Source organism: Lepisosteus platostomus, chromosome 1 (genome assembly GCF_059453375.1).
Source record: "Lepisosteus platostomus isolate fLepPlt1 chromosome 1, fLepPlt1.hap1, whole genome shotgun sequence".
In the NCBI taxonomy this organism is placed as follows: Eukaryota; Metazoa; Chordata; class Actinopteri; order Semionotiformes; family Lepisosteidae; genus Lepisosteus; species Lepisosteus platostomus.
Window position 1 is genome coordinate 49,110,897 of NC_142611.1, and position 24,588 is coordinate 49,135,484.

The window sequence follows — 24,588 nt, forward strand, 5'->3', positions numbered from 1 at the left end:
CGAAATGTGCAAAAAGAGGGGTAAACGTCAATTGAATTACATCGATTGACATGAGGCACTTTAAACTATTCTAATGGTAAACCACGTGCTTGATGGAGAGAGTCGAGCGACCATCACTTTGATACTTCTAGTTTCTAGAACAACTGCTAGATAGCGTTTGATTATTAAATTGAGGCACCTAGAGTCGATCGCAAACATGTTGTTTCAGCTTGTTTTTCGTAAGTCACTAGTGTTTACCTCCTTCGTAGGCCCTAAAAATTTTGTAGGCCCGCCTAGGCACTGTGCCTACAGTGACTGTCACGGATGTTGGAAGGGCAAACCGTGGAGAGGCAGGAGAGTGGAAAAAGACCCATATGCGTAGCAGTGGAACGGGGGATTAGCCTGGGCTCAGCAGTTAAGGAGTCGTATAGAAACCAATGCCCTCAGGCAGTGGACGTGGGGCGACCTGGTACTAGGCGGGTCTCAGGACATCCGAATGTCAATGCTGAGCGCAGGAGAATAAGTGACCCAGAAATATATAGCCCCAGAGAGAGACAGACACCGGAAGGAGAGCAAACCACAGGAAACTAGGGACAGGACAGAGTAAGAGCGCCCTCTGGCTGCAGAGGGCGTGACAGTGACTAATGGGAAGTCTGGCACTGGGCATTGGAGCTGATCTGTCACACCACAAAAGAGTGTTAGGAGAACATCTGTTCCTCTTAGGAATCCTGAACCAGAAATCCTCTGCTGGGCGAGTCTCTTATCCCACTGACTCTTTACCACAGTTGCATACCTAGCATAGTAAAGACATTGCATGTGCGTACAAGCAGAGGAACTCAAACATTTTTTAAAAGCTGAGGAACCCCTTTAAATCCTCTCCTCTGGTTTCAGAAGCAGGTCATACAAGAAGACATTCTGTGGTTTGATGCCAGCAGACCTCGGTCTGTCTGCAGCAGCTCATTCATTATTGGGCACAAAGGAAAATTGTAGAGGTATGCGTGAGAGACAGCAAGGACAGAGGGAGATGAATGCTGACCTTCCTTGCGCTGTCTTATGAGAATGGTCTCTCCTCGACAGGCCATATTATGATCGTCTCAACATAATGTTCAGGCTAATTATAATATGAGTGTGAATTTCTAAGATATAACACAAACAGCAACATACTGTATAATGAGAGGGGCTTGTTAATCTGACCATTTACGTGATTAAGTCTTTTCTTTTTGGTCGTCACACCACTCGATTTTCCCCAATACCCAAGAATATATTCTGTCCAGTAAGCATTTGCCTGTCACACTCTTGCGCTCTTTGGCTGCGTGCTGGTCCTGACGCCTGCGCCGAACGGACTAACAAATGGCTGAGGCGAGGGGCCGCTTGTTCCGTTGTTAGTGCTGAGGCATAGGAAACTCCTCCCTGCCGATATCACACAGAGCCTTCACAGCGCCATGGTCTCATGGATCATCTCTAGATTGGTTGTGTAAGTTATTTGTATTATTCATTTCCACTGAAAAGGGTGGTTTTAGGTTTTGTTTAGTTTTTTTGCTTGTGCAACTACAAAATAGCCATGTAGCGCACGCTCAAGGTGCATGTCAAAAGAGCTCTCAGACGCCGCGGTCCGGACTTGTCACCTAAATTTAGGCAGCAGCAGATGTTATTCGTGTAAGCTGCCTGGGACACAGTTTAATTTTGGGAATAGACTTGAGACTGAAATGCAGTTTTTATATGCGCGAATAAAGGCATTCGTTTATATACGTATTGATGTAAATATGATTTTGTGTGATTTTGAGAAAACTGTAGCCCTCGCTTTAAATAAAAAAAACACTATACAGCACACATTAATCTTTTATTTTTGTGTAATTTATTTTAAGATTGACATATTTTCTGTGTGAAAATTATTCTTTCACATTCATCTGTCTATAATATAATTAGTTGCATATATAAACATGTTACACGTGATACCGTTGTCTACTGTATGTTAATGCTTTTGTTATCTGTATAGTGCCTTTGATTCAGAAATTCTTTTGAATACGGGTGAGAGAGGGAAGGGATTTGTGAATCCATGGATGTATAAATTCGCATGGAGATGTACAGCCGATGGGTTTAATAATATAAAAGCGCAGGATTGTCGCTGGTGTAGAAACTGAAAGTCATTTTTGTATATATCGATTACATTGCATTTTAGACTGACGTAACTAGGCGCTGTCCTGCTAGCAGCCTGAATGTATTAACCATGGGCTTTTATTCTCTTTGCCTTTTCATCTTTGGCAATCTTCCTCGGAAAATCGTAATAAAATCGCTATTATAATTTTCAAAATGAAATATCTGCGAGATGATTGTATCACCTCACAGAAACGTCAAGTATTTTGCATAAAATATAAAAAGCATTATAATATGCTTTTTACACTAAATACAGTCACCTCAGAGTAGGTAATCACAAGCTTTCCATTTAAACCTGGTAAAAAAATTGATGAGACTGGTTAGACTCTCTTTAGTAATTTTACTGTAAGCCTGCTGTTACATTCACTTAGCTTTTCACTGTTTAATCACTGAATACCGGTGCTGAATACTTCAATTGGCGGTTGCGCTTATATTACAACGCTAATCTCACAAAAGCTGACGTTTTGAAGACCCTAACCTCGAATACTAAAAACACATTGCGTGCACTATTTTTACAGTGTAACCGTATCATGGTAGTACACAACAACATGTGCCTTACACCTGCTAAGACCGGACTCGCTAGTACGGGAAGAATGCTCCCTATTTTTCCGTTCTGGGGCTGTAAAGCCAACAAAAAAGTGGTGCTCCATTCCCCGCTGGGGTAGTCATGGGAACCCCCATCAGCCTGAGATTCTGCCCAGCTTCTCCCACAACAAAAAGTCCCACACAATCTTTGCCTCTCTCTGACATCCAGAGTCTTAAGTCCTTGGCCCTGCCCATACCCAAGCTGCATATGTGCAAACAGAACAATTCCTATGAGTGCAGAACTGAAGCCCTCAGTCCATTCATGCTGTCCATTTGGCTCTCCATTGCTGGTGAGCGAACCACATTAATCGATGTGGTTGATTTATTAACACCACATGTTATGGACAGGCCGTCATTTGGACCCTGCAAATTACTTCTGACAGTTGTTCCAGCACCCCACTTACATCGCCTGCTCGCTAGCTCACTGATGAGCGTGGTCCAGTTACACCTTCAGATTGACCAAGAACTCTATACTGGATCTTATCTGCTGGTTTGATCTGGGTCGCCTTTCGAATGGCAGGTTTCTTGAGCGCAAAGCTCCTGGGAAATATCAGCACACATCCTCCCCTATCAGCGACCCAGTACGTTTCGGGCCATTTAGGGAAACAGTCCACGGGCACGAGGATGACGAAGTTCTTTTTTGCCCATCTCAGTCTGGAAGAGCAACACCCACCCTTTTGTACTTCGTTCATGCCCCCTTCTGGTGCAGTGTTGCAGAGGGGCCTTTCAGTACAACACAATATCCTCATATTCCAATGACAGCCACCCCACCCTGGTCTTGGTTAGTCCAGTGAGTGTGGGTGGGCCTGGGGTTTAATTGATCGTGTGCCCCATTTTGTGATCTTATCATTGTCACGTCCGCTGCTAATCGGAATCCTCCTCTAAAAATGGTCTCGTCCCGATCAAGCACCAGCTGGAGGCAATCTCCGCAAACGCCGCCAATCTATCCCTTCATCCAATCAGAGCACCTCACTTGTTAACACACCCTCCACTTCCAGACGTACTTAAGCCTTCTCCGTTTCACTGAACACTGCTCGGTACTGTTAGCTTCTTCAGAACTCCTTGCCTCACATTATTAACTTCCTCTTGCCTTTTTGGATACTCGAACCCGGATCTTACCTTTTGACGTCGACCTCGTCTAGCGTTTTGGATTTGTCTGCCTTCTCCTTCTGGATTCTCCCTGGTATCGAACCCGGAACTCGCCCTTGACTACGTCTTCGCCTTACGTTTTGGATAACTCTAGACCTCTCCTCACTCAGCTCTACAACTCCTCAAAGGGTTCTTCACTCTTTCTACAACGCGCAGTGTTACAATCATCACCTTCTACTGGGGAGTGTTTCTCTGCTCCTGTGAGCAGACGCCGGGGTCAGAACCCCAGGGACAATACCCTCTGCAGTTCCACTGCTTGGTCCAGGTTGACAGGTGCCTCAAGTACAACTGTGTGAGGGCCCTGAGAAGTGCACTCTTGCCTTGCTTGTCCTGACCTGTTGGGATGGCTGTGCTGGGTTATGCACTTGCACATTCTTTGGAATGACCCATTTCACTGGTGAGCCGCTTTCTCCCAGCCACTCTTTGCTGGCAGTGAATTGGATGTCTGGTGTTGTCCAAGCAGGGCGCCACTGAGCAAGGCCTCTCTAAAGTGGGAATTGAATCTCTGATTAAGTCCAGAAAGATCTGCTGAGCTGGATGCTGCAGCGTTTTTAGGAGCTGAGTGGCTTTGTTGACCAGATGCAATCTGCTCAAGTCCACCACCTGTTCCTGTTCAGCTTGCTTTCAGTTGAAGATGTAGTGCTGTCCAATCAACTTCAGTGGATCACGCACAAATGCTGATGTGACAGACGGGCTGGTTGCTGGAGCTGGAACTCTAGCCTGTGCTGAAGGGGAAGAAGGCAAGTGTCCCCATAGTGTCCTCTAAGTCTCGGTGGGCTGTTGCCATTTTATAGACATTCATCTGAAATGAACCATGGCAGGGAAACTTACAGTGGGGAGCAGGTGTATTTAATTTTAATGGTAAGGAACCCCACCTGCTTCTCACTGCTTTCTGTGGTGTCATTTTGAATTCAGTACTTGCAAAATAATAGTATTCCACCTTTAAATTATTTTTGCAAAGAGAAATGGTCACAGCTCAGGGTAAGAATATATGTATATGTATCAGAGGATACAACTGTTAACCTGTGTGGCTACTGATTCTTGTTATCCCTTTGTGTGTTTTGTAGCCAACGTCCCTGACATCATAGCACAGTAATAAAGAACTTTCACATTTTCCTGCTATAGGCTTTGACAAGTAGCTTACACAAGTTGTTTAAGTGGGGAGCTGAGTCAGCGTGTGTTGGCTGCAAAGGAACAAGGAAAAGTTAATCCCTTGCTGAAAAATAGGACGAAAAAAACACAGCATTTCAACTGTTGAGCCTTCTTCAGGTCCAGTGCGGATTCTTCAGGACCCTTTCTGAGATTTCTCTGGGAATGTGCTGTATTTCTGCAGTGATCAATTCTGGGTAAACTGGAATACTACAAAAAAGTTACACATGTCTGAAAAGCAACAAAAATCACTGGAATGATGAATTGTATGTACTTATGTTTTTCTTCAGATGTTTCCAAGAAGAAGGAATATGTACACATATTCTGTTTCCACCATAGGTTGCAATGTTGTTAGTAGAAAGAGCCCAGAGTTCCATGTAGTTTTAGTATTATGAGCTCCACAGACTACACTGTGTTGGGATGAGTTTTCATTCCACAACACTAAAATGTTGGCCGATCGCTGGTATTTGATTAGGTCAGGTTTAACAGCTGTTCAAAGCAGTTTATTATTGAGTTGTCATGTGAAGTATTTACAGTTAAAAAACACAGATCTGTTACCTACTTTTAATAGTGATTCCTAGAACTGTCACATTGTTTCCCTTTTTAGATTTCATAATGTTAGTATCCCATTATTCTTAAACAGAATTGGCAAATATTCAAAAGATGAGTCCTTAGGTGAATTACAGAAAACAAAAACGCCCCCTTTGAACAACACACTTCCCTTTGTAAATAGTTTAAAACTGTATGTTTTGTTTCCTCCAATAAATGCCTTACTATCAGCTTCTGGGTGTTATCACTGCTTAACAACCATTGTTCAGAATCACTAACTTCACTCGCCTGCTCATGCAGTTATTAAAGCACTTGTCAGTGCTTGGCTTCAGTTGGCAAGGGGACAGGTGATGTTAATAGTTATCTTAGCTTTGGGAACCTTCTTAAAAAAGAACACAAAAGTGAGAAAACAGAAGAGTGTGCATCAAAGGATTTGGGAAAATAACATGATGCTTGGAGTGCCATGATTCTTTAGGTAATTGGATTGCAGTGGTTGGTTAATAAATTGAAGGGAATTTAAGAATTAAAGGTTCTCAGATCATAACCTAAAAGACCCCTTATCTCAAGGACAAACTGTATTTGTTATAGGTCTCAGAAAATGCAGTAGCTTTGTTCTTATATACTTTACAAAGATGATAAACCCCAACAAGCAACCAGATGTACAAGTTAGGCCAAATTCTCCCCTGTCACATACAATTGAAGTTCTTTTCATATGTGTTCCAATATATGAAATGTTAATATTGTCCTGACAATCACGTTTAATTGCATTTTAAACTTTATGTGTGTGGTCAACCAGGCAGTTGAGACATTTTCTTTGAGTTATTTTGCATAGAAAATTGAGGTGTCAGTAGACATTTTTGTCTGTCAATTTTGTTTCCTTAAGAGACAGTTAAATGCTTGACAGATGCTTTAATTCAGGTGTTTCATTTACTCCAATTGTAAACATACAGACAATTGCACAGTTGCTGTAGTATAAATTTTGACCTTATTTTATGTTTCTAAAAACTTGGGGCTTATTTACATGAGTCACCCAGAATGACTCTTCAACGTTTAACTTCTGTGCCTCCCTCTCTTGTTTCGTTCTTTCTTTTTCCTTTACCTACTGTACAAACTGAATGTTTTGTACAAGTTTCTTTTTTTTTTCTACATGGCACAGAGTCTTTTAAAATATCACAGGTGGAGCAGGAGACAGATCTGATTTATAACAGGGGGTCATGCGTCCCTGTGGAGGAACAGTTGTGGGATTAGTGCATTGACTTAAATTAAACTCCCTGGCACCTTGCCTTCAGTGGTGCAATCTTAGAAAACTTGATGCAGTGTTATTGGCTGGGTGACAACATGTTGCACTATATGGTAGGGCCAGAGCTGTTTTGTTTATTTTGTTCTTTGTCAACAAGCTTCATATATAGCTTGGTTTCCTGGAAGATGTGTCACCACAACGCACATTTCCTCCTGCTCAATAAATACTGTCAAGTAAGAGTGATGTCCATTTAATGATTTTGATTTGATGCTAACAGTTTAGGTCACACAGGACTGTCCTGTCATGCTCTGACGCATAAGTGAGATCTTTGTGTTCGTGGTGGGTTATCGGTGGTGGTGGGTGACAGGAATGCAGTGTATTTTCCTGACCAAGCAATAGGTTACATTTGTTGTTCAATGTGGCAAATGTGGCAAATCAGCTGATGGGTTTTAGGGCGCACACTAAATTTCACTGGGTTGTACTGTACGTGTCCTTAAACACTTCATCTGGTCAGCGACTGTCATTTCAACAGACTGCTCAAACCTAACAAGAAGCAATTGGACGTTAAAATGAAAACCTAGATTTACCACAAGTTTTGTTTTGCACTGAACAGGCTGCAGGCCTGTTAATATATTACATAACATTATATATATTATATATTACATAATAATATATTACAGTATATTATTTATACTTCTTCACCCAAAGTGTTAACAAGAATGTAATGGCATATCAATCATATCAATACTCATTTAACTAGCAATTTGTTCAGTTAAGGGAACAATTCAGTCCTTCTGGGCTGAAAGAATTCTGAGATTATTCCTAATTAGTATTAAATGACATAATCTTACAAATCACCTATTTAAGATCACAGTTAACTTGTTCCAGATCTCTAGAAATGTAAGATTTTTTTGGTTATGCAATCTGATAGATCACAGCTAACTTGTTCGCAATCACTAGATCCTGAAGATTTATTGGATATGTATTCAACCTGACAGATTGGGGCTCTCTAGCACCAGGCTGAAGATCTACTGTAAAATGAGGGCAACCTTAGGAATGGGCTACAGACAGCAACTGTTGAACCACTATCCAGAATATTCTCAAGAGTTGTATTAAGAGATTAATTAACTCAGTGACTTTAGGCCGACCCTGTCAAGCAACGGTTGTTCAGTGTCACCATAATAACTAGGGGTATTTAGCCCACTGTTTAACAACAGTGTTAAGGCACAAAAATATGTTACATTCCCAGAAATATGTGTAAAACCTGGCAGGCAGCTGTGAACCATTTCTGCCTTTCTCTGCCATTAATCAAATGCAGGCAGTAGTCACCCAAATAGATTTACTATTAGCATCTCCCATACAATGGCAGCTTGTGCAGGAGTCACTTCAAGGAGAAATTTTCATGGGTTTGGGGGGTAACAGCCACACCCTCACACACTGGAACTGCTTTGATAGTGCTGATGGAGGTTGTTTATTTCCTCATATAATATAAATTAATCTTAGCATTCTTGAGAAGACTTCTTGAGTTTCTGTATAACTTGAGGGATACCTGGTGAGAGGGATTTGTTTCTAAAAGCCAGAAAGTTAGAAACCCTGAATGAAGTGTATAAACCGTGATGAGCTCAGAGCTTGTGTTTCTTGCCAGGGGCATGTGGAAACCACAGAGGATGGTAGCTTCTTTGGTAGCTTTAAATGTTGATTAAACTAATAGGAAAGGGCAATCTAAGTTCACAACATGCTGCTAGTTAACGTGGCCTCAAGGAATTTCTAATTCCAGACTGGTTTTCCCCGTGTCTTAGATTTAAATCACATTTTCTTACCTCTGATGTTTCCCGTTAATGCAATTTTCTTTAGAATAATTGAAGGCATACAAATGAACTTTTTCCTCCGTCAGAGTTAAACTATTCCTGCTTGACTGTTGTCCCATGCCTTATATCACCATTAAACACAGATTTCTTTAAGTATTTTTTGCAAGGAATACAAATAAGCAAGTATATTTCTGTCAAGGCAGTGTCAAATCTAATAACAAGGAGTTCAGAAAATTAGATTAGTCTAAAGGAGAAGGGAATTTAATTTCAAATAGACAGCTTGCTTTTCTGGTGTTAGGAAGGTATTCACATTTACCGAAATGAAAGCTAATGAATGTTAAAATTGTATTGTCTTTTGAACAGTCATTTCTCATTGTGTCATTTTCACATCCACAGTCAATCCTGACCATACAGTGTGTGTGCTTTGCATTAAAGTACTAAGTGAGTACTAAGATTTGAGGATTCATCTCCTTAAATTTGCTCTGTCACTAGACTAGTTTCCTAATGCCACTTAAAAATTGTGGGTTTGAAATTTGGCCTACGTTTTTATTACTTTTTTTTTCCCCAAACAAAATACATAATCAATAAAACACAGCAGAATGATACTATGTTCATCATAGGAGTTAGGTTTCATGTATGTCTGAAGACACAGGGTGAGGTGCTATATTCATTTATATGTGAATCCTTTCTCTGACTATATTCTGTGTTTTATACGGTACGTAAGGGCACAGAGAAGAACCTTACACATGTACAGGGTGACAAGCTGTTTAGCACAACTGCCTCACAGGTCAAGGGTGACTCTAAATTTTCCCTTTCAAGGGGGGCTTCATGAGCATTTCTCACTTAAGGAGTTTTTGTCCCAGCACAGCCAGCAGTAACTACAGTATGTGGCTATAGAGAAATCAAAGCACATCAAACACAATGGGCCATCTAGCCTCCTGTCCTTCGTAGCTTTTCTGATGTTTCTGAAGCAGGCGAACGTGAGAGCAGATGTTTGTGTGAATCTACTTCTGTTCACATCATCCATTAATCCTCTTCCAGAGAAGCAAAGTGGCACAGAATAGCCGTTTACATCTGTTGAATGCCAGCAAAATTATTTTGTCTTCTGCTGAGTTTGTAAAGACGTCAGAAGAGTTTCATCTCTAGTTTTGTAGATGGCCAGGGTTTCAGACTAATCACAGCTCTAGCAGGGTTGCTGACCTGCCGTTTTGAGACCATGATGCTTTGTGAGTGGTCATGTGATAGACAGCTGGCATCTCCAGGGAGAGGAAGGCCTCCTGTCATTTTATCACTTTGTTTCAGGATGAAGGTTTTTTCTGTTTTTGCTGGTAAAACAGAAGTGATAGAACAGAATTGAGGCATTTGACTAGTCCCTGCTAATCTATCAAATTATCTCTTCATTACTTTGGAAATAGTTTCCCTAAAAACAAATGAAAGCATAGTACCTTCAGATACAGTATAAATGTTAATTTGCTTGTAAACATATTTAGAAAAGTTATAATTATTGTTTGGTGTACACCTGCAGTACTGAGAGCATGAATTACTCATGGAGTTTTATTACATATTCTCAAATAATACCACAAGTTTTACAAAACTTTGTGAAAAACCCATAATTGCTGTTCATAGGTGGAGAAGACAGCCGTATGCTGTACCTAGCTTTTGATTTCGAGTCTGATAGTGGGTGTCTAGGAATTAAGATAGGGAGAATAGGGAGAAACTGATTGTAATCTTGGTCCTATTACAGGATGTGTAGAACAGTGAATTTAATTTTTTATACATTTCGGACATAGCTCTTTACAAAATGCACAGTAAATAAGATCAAAGACAAAACCCTTTGCAAATGTAATATACCTATTAATAAAAATAGATGCAAGATCTTGGCTTTAACCAATGATATGAATGCAGCATCTAAATAAAATGAAACTGAAAGATTTCCTGCGTGTTAGTAATTCTAGCTAGTCATGTTACATAGTCTGCTTTGTTTGGTAAACAAAGTAACGGTTTGTTTTTCATGCACATGAAGCAGCATAGAGGTTTTTCAGATGGGTAATGTCAGTCTTCTGTTTATGCCCGTTGTGTTTCATTTAAACACAACTTAGTGCAAAATACAAATGTTAAGCTAGTTTAGGCTCACAAAGGGGTTGAGCAATAGAATTTGAAAGTATTTAGGAACCTGTTATTGGTGAGACAGGCAGCATGTCTTCAATTGTCAGTACATTGACACATACGCTCTTGGTTATATTAATGTGTCTGTGTATAAACATGAACATTACCTTATACTAAACAGAAATAGTTTGTGACCAAGTGCTTCCTGTAAGAGTTATGAATGATGAGCACTAAGTAGACTAGATGATGTCAACACTTAAGGAAAAAAAATACCTTAATGTTGTTTGTCTTCGTCACCAGCAGTAACATGAGATGCAAAGAGGTTCTTTTAAATGAGGTTAAAGTTCTAATATATACCAGTGTTTTTCCTGTTGGAAACAAAATTGCCTATTCTGCTGTATGTGGTACAACTCTATTGATCCCCAGCCCTGTTAAATGACCTCCATGAAGACAGTCAGTTGCTGGAATACAATGCAATTGTTGTATAGTGCTCTTCACATAAATATCCTGTGTTCTACAGTGTGTTCAGACATTAACGTTTCCTATGCTGGTTGAGAGAAAAACGTAAGCAGTGGGATTAACAACCAGTGCTTTGTGCAAAGTAATTCCAAACTTGCAGTTTTTTCGTTTTGCTCTGTTGTCTTGAAGCAGCATGCTTTCTTGACCACCATTGCAAATGTAAGTCCCTGATTTATCTCTGCTAATGGCGATAGGTCTTTGTCTTGCCACCTGTGGCAGACAGATTGTCCCTAATGTTATTGTGTTAGCTGTGCTCATAAAATAAAGCTCTGCTAGGTTGTCCTCAAAACTGATTTCAGTTTACAGATACTGAGTTCAATAATAGGGGAGCATTGAAGTGTGTATATAAATGCAACAAATTATTAATTAACTGTGCATTAGAAAGGACAAAGCAAATAACAAAGTAATTAATAATTTCTTACATTTATATAGTGCTTTTCATCCCTGAGGGTTTAAAAGCACTTTACATATAGGAGGGGATTCCCATTTTCAACAACGGAAGTATAGCCTCCGCTAGGGGGTCAGGGCGGCCATTATTCGCCCACGGGCAGCAGCATTTCAAGTAGAGAAGGGAGAAATTGCTCCAACAGTTGAAGTAGGTTACAAGAACTGACATCAGATTTAACATATCTTCGCTTTCACAATGTAATATGGGATCTTTCATGGCTACATTGTCAAGACCTTGGTTTAACACCTCATCTGAAGGATTGTGCTGACTATAGAGCAGTGTTCCCGGTCACCATAATGGGGCCTTGTTCATCCATCCATTTTCTAATTGCCTTATCCAATAAAGAATCTCAGAGAAGCTGGAGCCTATCCCTGCAAGTAACGGGTGCAAGGCATTATGGAGAGGATCCCAGTCCATTGCAGGGCACCCACAGACACGCACACACTCACACCAGGCCCAATTTCCTCAGAAGCCAATTAACCTACCAGTATGTCTTTGGACTGTGGGAGGAAACCCACACGAACCCACACAAACTCCATGCAGAATTGAACCCAGGACCCCAGTGCTGTGAGGCAGCAATGCTAACCACTGCACCATTGTGTCATCCCATGATGCATTGTGTTTTTTGACTCTACTGGTCCCTCAGCACCACCTCCTGCAACAAGCTGCTTTTTCCTTAGAGGACTCCTATCCCAGTACAGACCTGGCCCAGCTTTGTTTAGCTTCTGAGAACCTAAGATCAGGCTACAAGGTGATGATGCTGCTGTCACCTAGTTCTTCAGCTCCTGTCTGGGGACTGTCTGTCCCCAGACAGTTCACAAAATTTGATTGTACAAAAACAAGTCCTGTTGGAGACTTTCCAAGCTCTAGCTCTGGTGATAAGATCGGAAAGCTAACTGCAGGGTAGGAAGCTGAGAAACTATAACTAGAGCTGTGAGATCAGCAGTTTTGTGTACCAAATACTAAAAACCTGTTAGTTGGAGGTCTTGAGTAGCTCACTTGATGAGAAGGTAAGTAAAGCAAAAGATCCTAGTGACAGAAGGCAACTCCAGTCTGTTGTCTGGCATGTCTATGTCTGCTTATTCTCCAGGATTTTATTTTATGCTCTTAATGTGCCAACAGTCCTTGTTCTTACTCTTCCTATGCCATCCATAAACTTTATGCCCTGCTATCTAAAACCAGTGTCTTATAATGATAGGCATGTGCTTTATTTACCCTACTTAAGATTTAGAAAAGTTATATTGAGCCCCTTGTTATCCTTCTTTTTTCAAGCACAAACTGCTTCTGTTCTCTATTGCTGCCCTCACTGGTCATAACAAAAGTGACAGTAAGTGAGTGCATACCAAAGGAAACACAAAATAATTTGACAAATTCTGTAGAAGTGATGCGGTGTTCTCTTTTTTTCCCCCTGAAATGTCTTCCACTTGACCCTAATCCATCTCAGTCCTTTTCTGTGCCCAGTTAAATTTCCATAAAGAAATACCACCCTTTGTTTGAAAACACGGGAGGTGTTTCGAGAGACGCTTGCTCCTGTCTAAAGTACACAAAAATAATTTTTCACATGCAAGTTAGTTTTGAACAGACAATGATTCATTCATTGGGTGATTTTCTAAAAATAACTGTGAGGAAAAATTCAAACAAGTGGCATGTATAATTAATTAGGAAGCTGATCAAGTGCATTAGATTGATGGGATATGAGGTGAAGATTGAGTATGCTTTTTTAAAGATAATGCTATTTTAAAATATATAGGACTTTGGCGGTAAGAGGAATTAATTGTGGAGGATGAATAATTCTTTTCTATGTACATGTATTCCTGCAATTAGCAGGGATACATAATGAGTGAATTATGTATGAGTCAGTATGTTTTTCTCTTTCAATCCTTTTCTTGTCCTGACCCACATAAAATGGGGAGACTCTGCCCACTCCCTTGTGTAAATCTGAAGAACGGTACTGGGCCTGAAGATGCTTTTGTCATCCCAGACCTTTGGAAATGAGTGGCAGGGCTGAGCCAGCAATGGACCCCACAGGAGCTGAAGCCAAAAATATGTTTTTAGGGGAACTAGTTGTGGCCCTGCGGCCAATAATCTAGTAAATACATTTTCAGGCCTCTACGTTCATAGTCTTTTAACAGCTCCCTTCCTGCCATTCCCACACTGTGTCATAGGCACTCATTCAGGTTCTCTACCCTCTGTCTACCCCATCGTGTACCCTGCCTCTGGTCCTCATCTCCCTCTCAGCTGACACTATCTCAAGAGATATCCTGGTCTTGGACGAATCTAATCCCATTCAGTTACATTATGTTGAAATGTACTATTATTGTACCTTTGGAGCAATAGAGGAGCCCAATTCTGGTCATCAACGGCCACTGTCCAGTGGGTTTCACAGGAACCCCCAGCTTCTTAAAAACAAGGAAAGGCCACAGCTTCACCTTAATATATTAAGCGAATAATGTAATCAATTAGGTATATTAATAAAGGGTTCAGAAGGAAAGAAAAAGCATACACTTTCTGATCATTGACAGTTGGAGTTGTATATAGAGTATTAAAAGGTCTGCAAGTTGTATTTGTTTGTATACATACAATACAGTATATTACAGTATTTATTTACTTTGTGTGCTTAAAATGTAGTTAATACTGTTGTGTTAATGCTGCATCAATAATGATCATATTGGAAGCTGCATTTTTTGTGCCATTTTAAGTATTTTGCCGCTTCTTGTAACCTTATAAATTGTATTATTTTGCATATTATATATTTATTTTTATCAGTGATACACATATTTCAAATGCTACATTTGGTAAATTATTTTGTTCTTTTAAATTAATAGTTTGATTCCTTACAAGCAGAAAATATCTAATAGCTTGTACAACACGTTGACGGAGAGCTCAGTGTGGGATCCTTGGCACAGCACCTTTCTTCGTGGATGCAGGTGGAGGCTGTATCTGTACGTCTCCGGTTAGCTTTGTATAATGTGACAGCAGCTGGGCTTGCCATCAATCCCTGATAAATCTTTTAGCCTCCCCTTCTGTTGTATTCGGCTGCCTTTCCCCTGCCCCGAAACACTTTAGGGATGTATGTCCAGACAGTTTGATTTTTAACATTTGTTTCCTTCTGTATAATTTACTTATGCATGAAGGAGCTTACAAGAAAATTTTAAACCGAAAAGCTGAACTCCAGGTTAAGTGACTTCTATTCCTAAATCAGAGCACTCTTTGAGTGCCAAAACGTACATCTGACAGTTATTCCTCTTACAAACAGAACTGCAATTAAGTTCGATTATTCTTTAACCTTATATTTTTACCTGTATTTCTTTCTCAAGTTACATATTAATTAAGCCTTGCTTGAATAAAACATATTTGTACTGGTTTGTTTCTGGTAGATCTATATATATATTCTATTTTGTATATCTATGACAAATTACAAAAATATGTAATGCTAGTAATCTGTTGTTGACTTGGGAACAGTATACAAATGTTTAGTTTTAGAATATGAATAATAAAAGAGGACTTTCTATAAAATGTGTTTGCTAAATTGCTTTTATAAAGTACATAAGGAGCATAAGAAAGCCTACAGTGTGAAACTCTGCTCATGTAGCAGTTTTTGAACTGTTACTGGATACACCTTTAAAAAAGGGCTATCCAGCAATGCATTGCTTCATATAATAGAAAACATGCTTGTCTGTCTGTGACCTGTGTTGTGCCACCGAACTGCTTTTGTGGTTAGAAGGACAGATCAAAGACTTGAGAAAACTAAATGTTGATAGTCATGGCCCCACTATCTATTAGTACGTTTTGTTTGTAAGTTTTATAAGTTGTAAGACAGCTACAGCAAATCCATTGAGATTATCTTATATAGAAGTGCAGGGACCAGATTTAAAATATTTAAAGTAAGTGCGAAATTCTCAAAGGCTTTGCCAAAGCCAACCCAAGGGACTTCTTTGGAATCAACAGTGAAATCTGAACCAGAGGACAAAAATTGATATTAAGGGGAAGTGCTTTTTAAAACTGAAAAAAGGAGACGATTATATAAAGCTTTGTGGGGAAAATAGAATAAGCTGTACAGTCATACCATGGAAATGTATACCCTGGGTTATACACTGTGGAAAAGCCGGGATGCAATCCTTGGATTGCTAACTACTACATGGGCTGAATCCTCTCATTTACACTGGTTCCTGTGTTCTCATATTCTCTCTGTTCCAATTATAAAATACATTTGCTAATCTTTTTAAAAAAAACAACTGGCTTCAATGGTATGACTGTGCTAATAACAGCAATCGATCAGGATTGCATGATTTATCTGACCATCATTCCCAAATAAAAATGACAGTTTTAAAATCTGGGACTCCTTATGGCTCATATGACAATAATACATTTACTTGCCTACCTGTCAGTATTAATTTTAACATGAAAGCTTAATATGTTTTCAGAGCCGAATTCATCACTTAGATCGCACGCGGGCAACATCATTTTCTCCATCTTTAAATGTAAAGAAACCTATGTCGCCCAGCTTAATGGCTTTACAGCTTTGCTTTTTTTGCTTGACAGATTAATGCAATTCTCTCTAATGGTATTATATTGTCAAATCTCATTTCCATCTGCTATTTAGAGCTTTTGATTCCTCATTTTCACTGTGTATTCTGCCTACTGTGAGACTTTTCTTTCTCCCACTGTCCTGGCTGTTCAGGAATTTGGATGATTTAGGTTACTCTTGAAGCTACTCAGATTTTCACCACTGCCAGCAGGAGGTGTTGAAGACTAGTCTACAGTGGGCATTTTTTTACTCACTTTGTCTAGTAGTCTTGGCTTGACACACTTTGGATATTACAGCATTAATATCAACGTTGTCAGATATTAGTGCACAATTGCAAAAGCAGGCAAGACAAGATTGTGAAAAGGTATAGTACTTTGAAAAAGGATTCCTGATAAAGGATTCCTGGCCTTCCAAAGATGTCCTTTTTTGTTGAATTACACAAATAAGTATTTTTGATCAAACCTGTGCCATTTTCCTGCCAGTGGAAAGCAATACATATTATTACTAGAAACCATACTGTCTATTCCAAAATCTGGGACTAGCTGCCTATGAGCTGAAAGTTTCACCACCACAATGTTTTCAGCTCTGCAAATTATTGTTAATCAAAAAACTAATGTGTGTAACTATGTGCTTTTTCAGGCTTATTTTTGGCACACTTTACCCTGCATACTCTTCATACAAAGCTGTGAAATCCAAAGACGTTAAAGAATACGTAAGTATGGTGTCATCTTTTATTTTGTGAATGAAGTGAATATGAGATGGGCTTTAACATTGCATACAAATACAGAATATCTTTTTATATTGCAGTTCAAAATGTAGCAAAATTGCCACAGATCCCAAAATAGGGAGTTCGTGTTGATAGTCTGAGAATCATGACGTTCACCCAACGAATCCCCATTCGTCTAATAGTGTCCATGCAGCTGTTTCTCCTGGGATAAGATATCAGGAAAACATGTTTTCCACACATCTGGCCCACAGAATTTGTGAAAAGCGTTTTTTGTGAAGGATAGCCAGAAGAACATATTCAACTGAAGTAAATACTGAGAAACAGGGAGAATGTATGGGATAAAACTAGACAATAAAACAGAAGGTAGAGATTAATGACCTCTTTCCATGAATTGAAAACTATGATCACACACCCAAACTGTAAACTCTCTCTGGTGTTTCGAGATGCCTGCCAGTTTGGTCAGACTGTTGAAAGACACCAGGAATCAATAAAAACTGTTGCAGTAGCTTTCAGACGAGCTCAGAGAGCCCTTTGCACACCCAACAGACTGCTCAGAGCAGCAGTCAGTGAATGCAGCATCATCCAACCGCCTTCAAAGATCATTGTCTTGGAGAACTGCCAGATTAACATGAGAACATGGTGTGCCAGCACAAAATTGAGAGAATCCTGGAGCTTCTTGGATTAATTAGTTCTCTGTAAAAAGACTGCTTGGCTTATTTTGACTCCCTCTTCTAAGTCTGCTTGCAGGGAAGCACATATTTTCACACTAGCAGTCTAATTATACTAACAGTCTTGATTTGAGGCTACAGAGCCCTTTTCACATGGCTTTGCCGGTAGTGAACCGTTTCAGAGGTGACTTGCAAATTCTCTAGTCATATAGTGTGTTGCAGTTGTTCTGTATGGTATACAGCTCGTGCAGTGTATATGAGCGGTCGTATACCTTTCACACACAGAGAGGTATCCACATTGCTTTCATATTGATTCCAGAGCTTTCACACATCAAGAATTTTGATCTTTTACTTTACAAAACGCCATTTTAAGCATCAAGTTGTGAATGATCTTTTTTCATAACAATAACTACACGTAAGCAATCTTGTGATCAATCTTCTCATGAAACACATAATCATGTACAGTACAAATTGATTTCTCTTCCAGCCCACAAACTAACTCAATTCATGCTTACTGCAGCATACTGTCACCATTCTACTGTTCTTACTTATGTTTAGCTTGTGTGATGTCATCCACCATCCTGGTGCTCGTCTAACCATACCCTTCTGTACCACTAAACAACCAGCACTGCCTATGACACAGGCAGCTCTGTAAGAGGCCTAAACCACCTTGTGAGGTAGCTACAGTGCCATGAAAAAACACTGTACCAATATAGGCAAGTCACACAGCACACTCTCCAGCCTAGGAGATGGTTCTGTGCTGTCCTGACAGCTCTGTGTTACAGGGGCTCAAGCATTTAATACTCTTTATTAGTGCGAGGTCTCAATTCGTCCATCTGTGAGTTCAGGCATATACTGTATACAGATTTCAACAATCTCATGAGATCTCTCTTGCTCTTTGTGCTTCTTCGTTTAATGGAAACCAAACACTTAAAAACAAAATAGTGCCTGTTTAATTTAATCTTTATTGTGCTTGTCTCATTTTATTCATTTTCTCTGATAGTTTTAAATGTGTATATACAGTACATTCTAAATTGCCCTTCATAAGGGCAGCTAATAAGCAAGTATACGAACAGAAGAGAAAGAAGAATTGGAGGGAAAATAGTCTTCAGCTTCTAAATTTGTAAAGAAAAACATTTATCTAACATATAAATTACACTACATTGTAATCAAGGAGAAGGAGTGGGTTTCTACCGAATCTTCCACCTTAGGATTACCTGTCCAAAGATTGCCAAGTGGAATGAGATCCTACCTTGTGCAATGTGACTGTTAAATGTTGTTATTTGTGGACAATGAGAGCTATTGCTTGTCTTCTTTCCTAGATGCAGTTTTAATTTTTTATGTTTTTGACAGGTAAAATGGATGATGTACTGGATAATATTTGCACTTTTCACCACAGCAGAAACTATGACGGATATATTTCTTTGCTGGTGAGTGAAGACAATACACATCTTTTTTGCATCGATAATTGAGCTTGATTTTTGCTTTTACTTTCAGAACTTACGGAGCGAAATTGTGTGGAAATGCACCTCTTGATGCTGTTTTCAGTAGTAGAGTGCTGAAGGAGAAAAGTGCCTTAGTGTACTTTGGCATTTAAATTTGAGCAATTAGAAAATCATGAACTATGAATGTGCACATACTTGGGTTAAAGCACTTGAAAACCTTGTGAAATAAATAATGAACAAGATAACAAACATGTTGGACTTTTTTCACATTGTGTCTAAATGTTGTGTTATATTATATTTAACTGATTTTAGCTGATAGTATTTGACAAATAAAGTGAATGTACTGTATGACAAGAGAGGGAAAAACTGCCGTTTGACTTCAGCTCTTCATGACATCTTTAGAATCCCAACAGCAGCAGGTAATCTGTTATGCTGCACAGTGACAGCAGTGAAGTTTTATATGAGTTTAGCCTGAAATGAGGCTGTGCAGAGGGGAATAAAGTAATCAGACAAGAATAATGTCTCTTTGCGTATATATAGTACGTGTGCTGATAGTTGACGACAATCCAATTTTATTGTCTTGTTTGGACAGTGCAGAACATTAAATTTAGTGTTGTTCAGCATTAGAGTACACATTTTGCTTCAGGATAATATAATAGGAATATAATAGGAAATCAGAAGGTTGTCTTAGCAAATCCCAAACTATGGGAAGCAGGTTGATGTGGCTAGAAAACATTTTGTCTCTGACGGTGGAAATAGTTGCACTGACCAGCCATCAAATTATATATTTTTTTTTGCAGGAAAACACGCTTACACAAATAAATTGCTCCACGCAAAGAACATAGCCATGCCTAATTTTAGATACATGCTCTAGTAAAAGACCAGATAATGTATACAATTTCATACCTAATGTATCCATGGGGCTGGTCACTGCTCTGTCTCATCGCCGTGCTCTGAGGTAAATGTAAATGCCTTTCTGTGTGTGTAAATAGGATTGTCAGAATCTCAGTCCCAGCAGCCTGTGAAAGCTATCTGTGCTATGTTTACTCTTAAGGAGCAGGTTGCCTCTGGCTGAAACTGTGCAGTCTGTCTGCAGTGGTGACTTCAAGAAACACAGATCTGGAGACCCTATTCTGCTGTGGATTTACTGTACAGTACAGTTCTGGACTACAGGCTTGTCTGCAGAACCAGTGCTGCACAAGCCTTTATTGCCATTATAAAAACACTATGTTGTTTCTTATGTTGTACAGCATTTGAAGTCTCTAGTTATATGCATGATATTGTACCCTGATACATACTGTATACTATTTGTGGTAATAATAGAGTAGTACACTGATTTTGCTGGTGTGTGCTTTATTCTTTCTTTTCTTCTGAACTCATTTGAATAGAGATACACAGACTGTATTACAATGTACGTTGGTTTCTTTGATCCTTATGTAAATTCACTATTTTATTTTAGAGTTTTGCCCTCCCTCCTCTTTAGGGCTTTAGTTTCGATGTCTCCAACTGCATCATCTTTTTGCATTTTTGTTACGACAGGATGATATATTTGTCTGCAGTTTTCTCACAGAGTGAAAAAATCTGGCAACAATTCTTTCATAACTTGTCTTTGTTGCCTGGGCCTATTCAGATAACAGACAGTTTAATGGAAGACATGTGACTCAGTTTTGGGTCTTTGTGACACACATCTCCGTAATCTGATTTCTAAGAGAACTTAACCTAATTTAAGACAATAGAAATACTCGTCCATGCGGATATTTCTAGAGAAAATGACACAGAAAATGTCACCTGTATTTCTGTTTTTTGTGGCTAAAAAAAGACCTTTACAATCTGTAATAAGCATCCTCAGTTCAAAACAAATTATACTGTTCCATAATATTAATGACTTTGATTCAGGGATATGGAATATAAATTATATATTTAAAATGAATGAACTGGAAAGCATAATAGGTGTTTTAAACATATGATTGAAATATGTAAATGATGAGAACGTGTTTTAATACTACTGTATTAGAGGGCTTTCACTGAACTCCTGGCGAGGTACTACACATGTACAAATTCTATTTACAGAGCTGTTTTTTCTATTTGCCTATTAAATCTTTAGAAATACATGTTCTCATTCTTGAGTTCCTTATATAGGAGTGTAAATGTCTGCTGGGACTGCTGTACATCACGGCTCTTTTTATCAAGCGAGTGGACTTCGTATAACTTCTGCTTCTCCTCTGCAGGCTCCCCTTTTACTATGAGCTGAAGATTGCCTTCGTAGTGTGGCTGCTGTCTCCGTACACAAAGGGCTCCAGTGTGCTCTACAGGAAGTTTGTCCACCCTACCCTGTCTTCTAAAGAAAAGGTAAGAGCAGTCTGACTGGCCTATTAGCATTTCAGGTTTAGTTGTGAGGAGCCACTGTTGTGCAGCACACCTTGAGAGTGTATTCAAGTGGCAACACACACCTGAATGAGTGAAAGCAGGCCTTTTTTCTGTTCTGACTTTCCTTCCTAAGAACCTCTTCAGAAGGCATTGAAAATGGTTACAACTGGAGACTTTAAAGCATCTTGGAATTGCTCTCTGTGCAAGGCACTAGATGACTTCTTTTCTCTTCTCTCCTCCTCTCTTTGTCTGTGTCTCTTTACACATACTGGGGAGGTACGTGTGAGCTTCACTCAGTAGGCTTTGTGAATAGATGGAAATTGAAATAATATAGTTATTATAGTTGAGTTATTATGAAAATATCCCGTGAAAATACATTGAGGGTGCAGAATGGCATACAAAAAACTCGTGTAATCACTTTTGGCCACAGTGGCCAGTTTGTGGAAGATAAAGTAGAAACCAGTTATGCCTCCTTGAATTTCGTTCACAGCATCTGGGGCTTTGGTTAGCAGGCTTTGGTGTTTTCTCAAGTCCGCCTGCCTTTGAAATTTTAATTCACATTATTAATTCATTCACGTGATGCAGGTCGCAGGCAGTGTAATTGTTAATCATGGAGAAAAAGATCCAATGTTATTCCAGCTCTTCTTTTTTTGTTTGTGTTGTTCTGAATTCAACAGATTCAATGAAAATTCTTAAGGAGTGAGGAAAATGGCAGATGAAAGGAATCAGGAGGAAATAAGTGCCGGAGATGTAATTAATTAGTAATATTGGACCCATTACAGAGCAGTTAACGAGCTAGTGCAGCATGGCACTTGCTTTCTCATTGAGGGATTGAGGTAAAGCAGAAAGGGAAGACCGGCTATCACTCCTCAGGCCAGTGATATCCTGCGGCCAAATTTTCAGCTGCCATCTAAAACTCTTGAGCTAATGGAAGAATGGCAACCCCTCTGAGCTGCCCTGGAAGAAGGTGTCAGCAAACTGTAAATAATAATAGAGTCGTTTTACACAATTCCTCAGGTCTGGAAGAGATGTTTGTAGGCTGTGGCCCTCCTGTGCTCAGCTTGTGTCTGATTTAAAAACAAAGTAAAGATCTCTTTGTCAGGACTCAGCCCCCGAGAAAAGCCAGACTGGCTGTGTACTGTGTTTCATTTAACTTTTTTATAAGAACTTAAGATAATTGACAGATGGGAGGAGGCCACTTGACTCATCTAGACTGTTTAGTACTTCATAGCACAGTTCATGGAATATCCATTCACAGTCTTTGTTTAAGGCAAAAAAAAATGTTCATTTTCTTCAGTGCATCAGTGTAGAACATTCCTTTGAGCTCTGGGTAAAATAAATTCAGTCTTGAGGTTCTTCCAGCTCCTGGTTATCCGAGTCGTGAATGAATAATGGAAAACTGTAAACACTGTGCTATACCTTGGAATGTTATTCATATAATGACTGTGACAGAATAAAGTGCTGTATACCATTGACAATAAACCAGCTAAATCAGTAATGTGGACCAAGCTAGATCACAAAATTTTAGAGATGTTCTACAGTATATACTGTGCAAGTATTACTGGACACTGGCTGCAAGCTGTGAGGATGCATTCATGTTCTGCCTTTCCCACAAAGGTCAAAGCTCTGAAAAACAGAAAAATAAAGTATAATCAGTGGTCCTAATGCCTCTGCATCTTAATTGTCTCTTCTTCCAGGAAATTGATGATTATCTCTGCCAGGCAAAGGACAAGAGCTACGATGCCCTGGTGCATTTTGGGAGGAAAGGGCTGAACGTGGCAGCCACAGCTGCGGTAACGGCTGCTGCCAAGGTAACGCCGACACTCTGGCTCGTCAGCCATTCTGCCGACTCATCCTGCAGGGGAGGGAAATCGTTAATGTGCTGTGCGTTCTGGTGATAGACCGGGTTGATTCTTTTAAGGGGGACCTTTAAAAACTGCTGTCTCATACTTACAGCAGCATAAATATGATTCACGCAGGAGCAATTTATTATTTTAATTATTTGGTTATTTGAACTCAGTCTGACAGGTTCATTTTCTATGTTTATCTGTTAAAAACAGTGTAAATAACAGCAGTTTATCACCACTCTTAAGATATGTTGAATTCAAACAATATTGGCCTCTTATTCACTCAACAGAATAAGACTTGTGCTTTTAAAATGTGACAGTTGGCTCCTGGAAATCAGAATCATGTTTCCATCTAGAGTCAATTTCAAGTCTCCTTTATGCACTTATAAATAAAATTAATTACTGTCTTTTTGAACTCTCAAAATCTCACATTCAGAGATTTTATCAATAAGAATTTCCCTGAGACATGAAATTCTTCCTATTTTAATTATTCAGATCCTGCTAACTGATTTAGATATTGGCGGAACAAACTTGTGTGTGCCGTGTACAATTACTGACTCTCTCATAGCTACTGCATCTTTGGGGTGCAGTCTGGAAGACAATGAAATCACTAATGCAAACAGAACCTCAGCACCATCCCTGGATACGTTATTATTAATCACATATGCTGGAATTTAGTTTCTTATGCATTTTGTGGAAGGGCTGGCATGATATACATATCAGAATTTCCTTTTCCCCCCATGAACTGTAGATTATCTAAGAATTCTATGTTCTGAGGGTTTAGGATAAAGTATGATTTCTCTATATGCTCCTTTTTAACAATGAATTTCTGCAGCCCCTAGTCACGTGCACAGTTAACGCATGCACACTCTCAGACACCTCACTCTCAGCACTTTAAAACAGAGACACACTGCAGATACTAGATTTAGTTGTAGGTTCAAGCAGCAAGGTACAGTGGCTAAAGCCCTGCCTGGGACATCTGAATTCACAGAGCTTATTGCTTATGTATAAAGCTTATAGTATGCATCCCTAGCTTATTGCATCTGCAGAGGATAAAACGAATGAAAACCTTTGAAATTAATGGAGAAATGTCCTTCAAGTCCACTGTATAAGAAGCCTCCAGGTTACATTCTGAGTGTATTCATTCAAACAAGGTGTGGTTGCTCATGGGATCAAACCAGGCTGCAAGTTAAGCTGTGAACTGAACTCAGTTGTTGTTTTTTTGCGAGCTAGGGACACCTACAGCACACTGCAGGCAGCAAGTGCGTACACAAACCCTTGACTCCTCTCTTGTAGCCACTGAGGCTGGTTGCAATGAAA

The 24,588-nt window shown here is 39.5% G+C and overlaps 1 protein-coding gene across 7 annotated transcripts in view; it reads left to right on the top strand.

The window, feature by feature from the left end:
- The first annotated feature begins 1,288 nt into the window (after positions 1–1,288).
- reep1 (receptor accessory protein 1) overlaps positions 1,289–24,588 on the top strand; it is a 43,895-nt gene continuing 20,595 nt past the window's right edge. For 4 of the 7 annotated variants that reach the window (XM_088630829.1, XM_088630834.1, XM_088630838.1 and 1 more), the window contains exons 1-5: positions 1,289–1,453; positions 16,854–16,926; positions 18,963–19,039; positions 21,283–21,403; positions 23,119–23,232. In XM_088630829.1, the coding sequence (XP_088486955.1) occupies positions 1,422–1,453; positions 16,854–16,926; positions 18,963–19,039; positions 21,283–21,403; positions 23,119–23,232 (417 nt within the window). In that variant the 5' untranslated portion in view covers positions 1,289–1,421. The remainder of the gene's footprint in view (positions 1,454–16,853; positions 16,927–18,962; positions 19,040–21,282; positions 21,404–23,118; positions 23,233–24,588) is intronic. The other 3 variants (XM_088630839.1, XM_088630843.1, XM_088630846.1) reach the window with 3 other exon arrangements.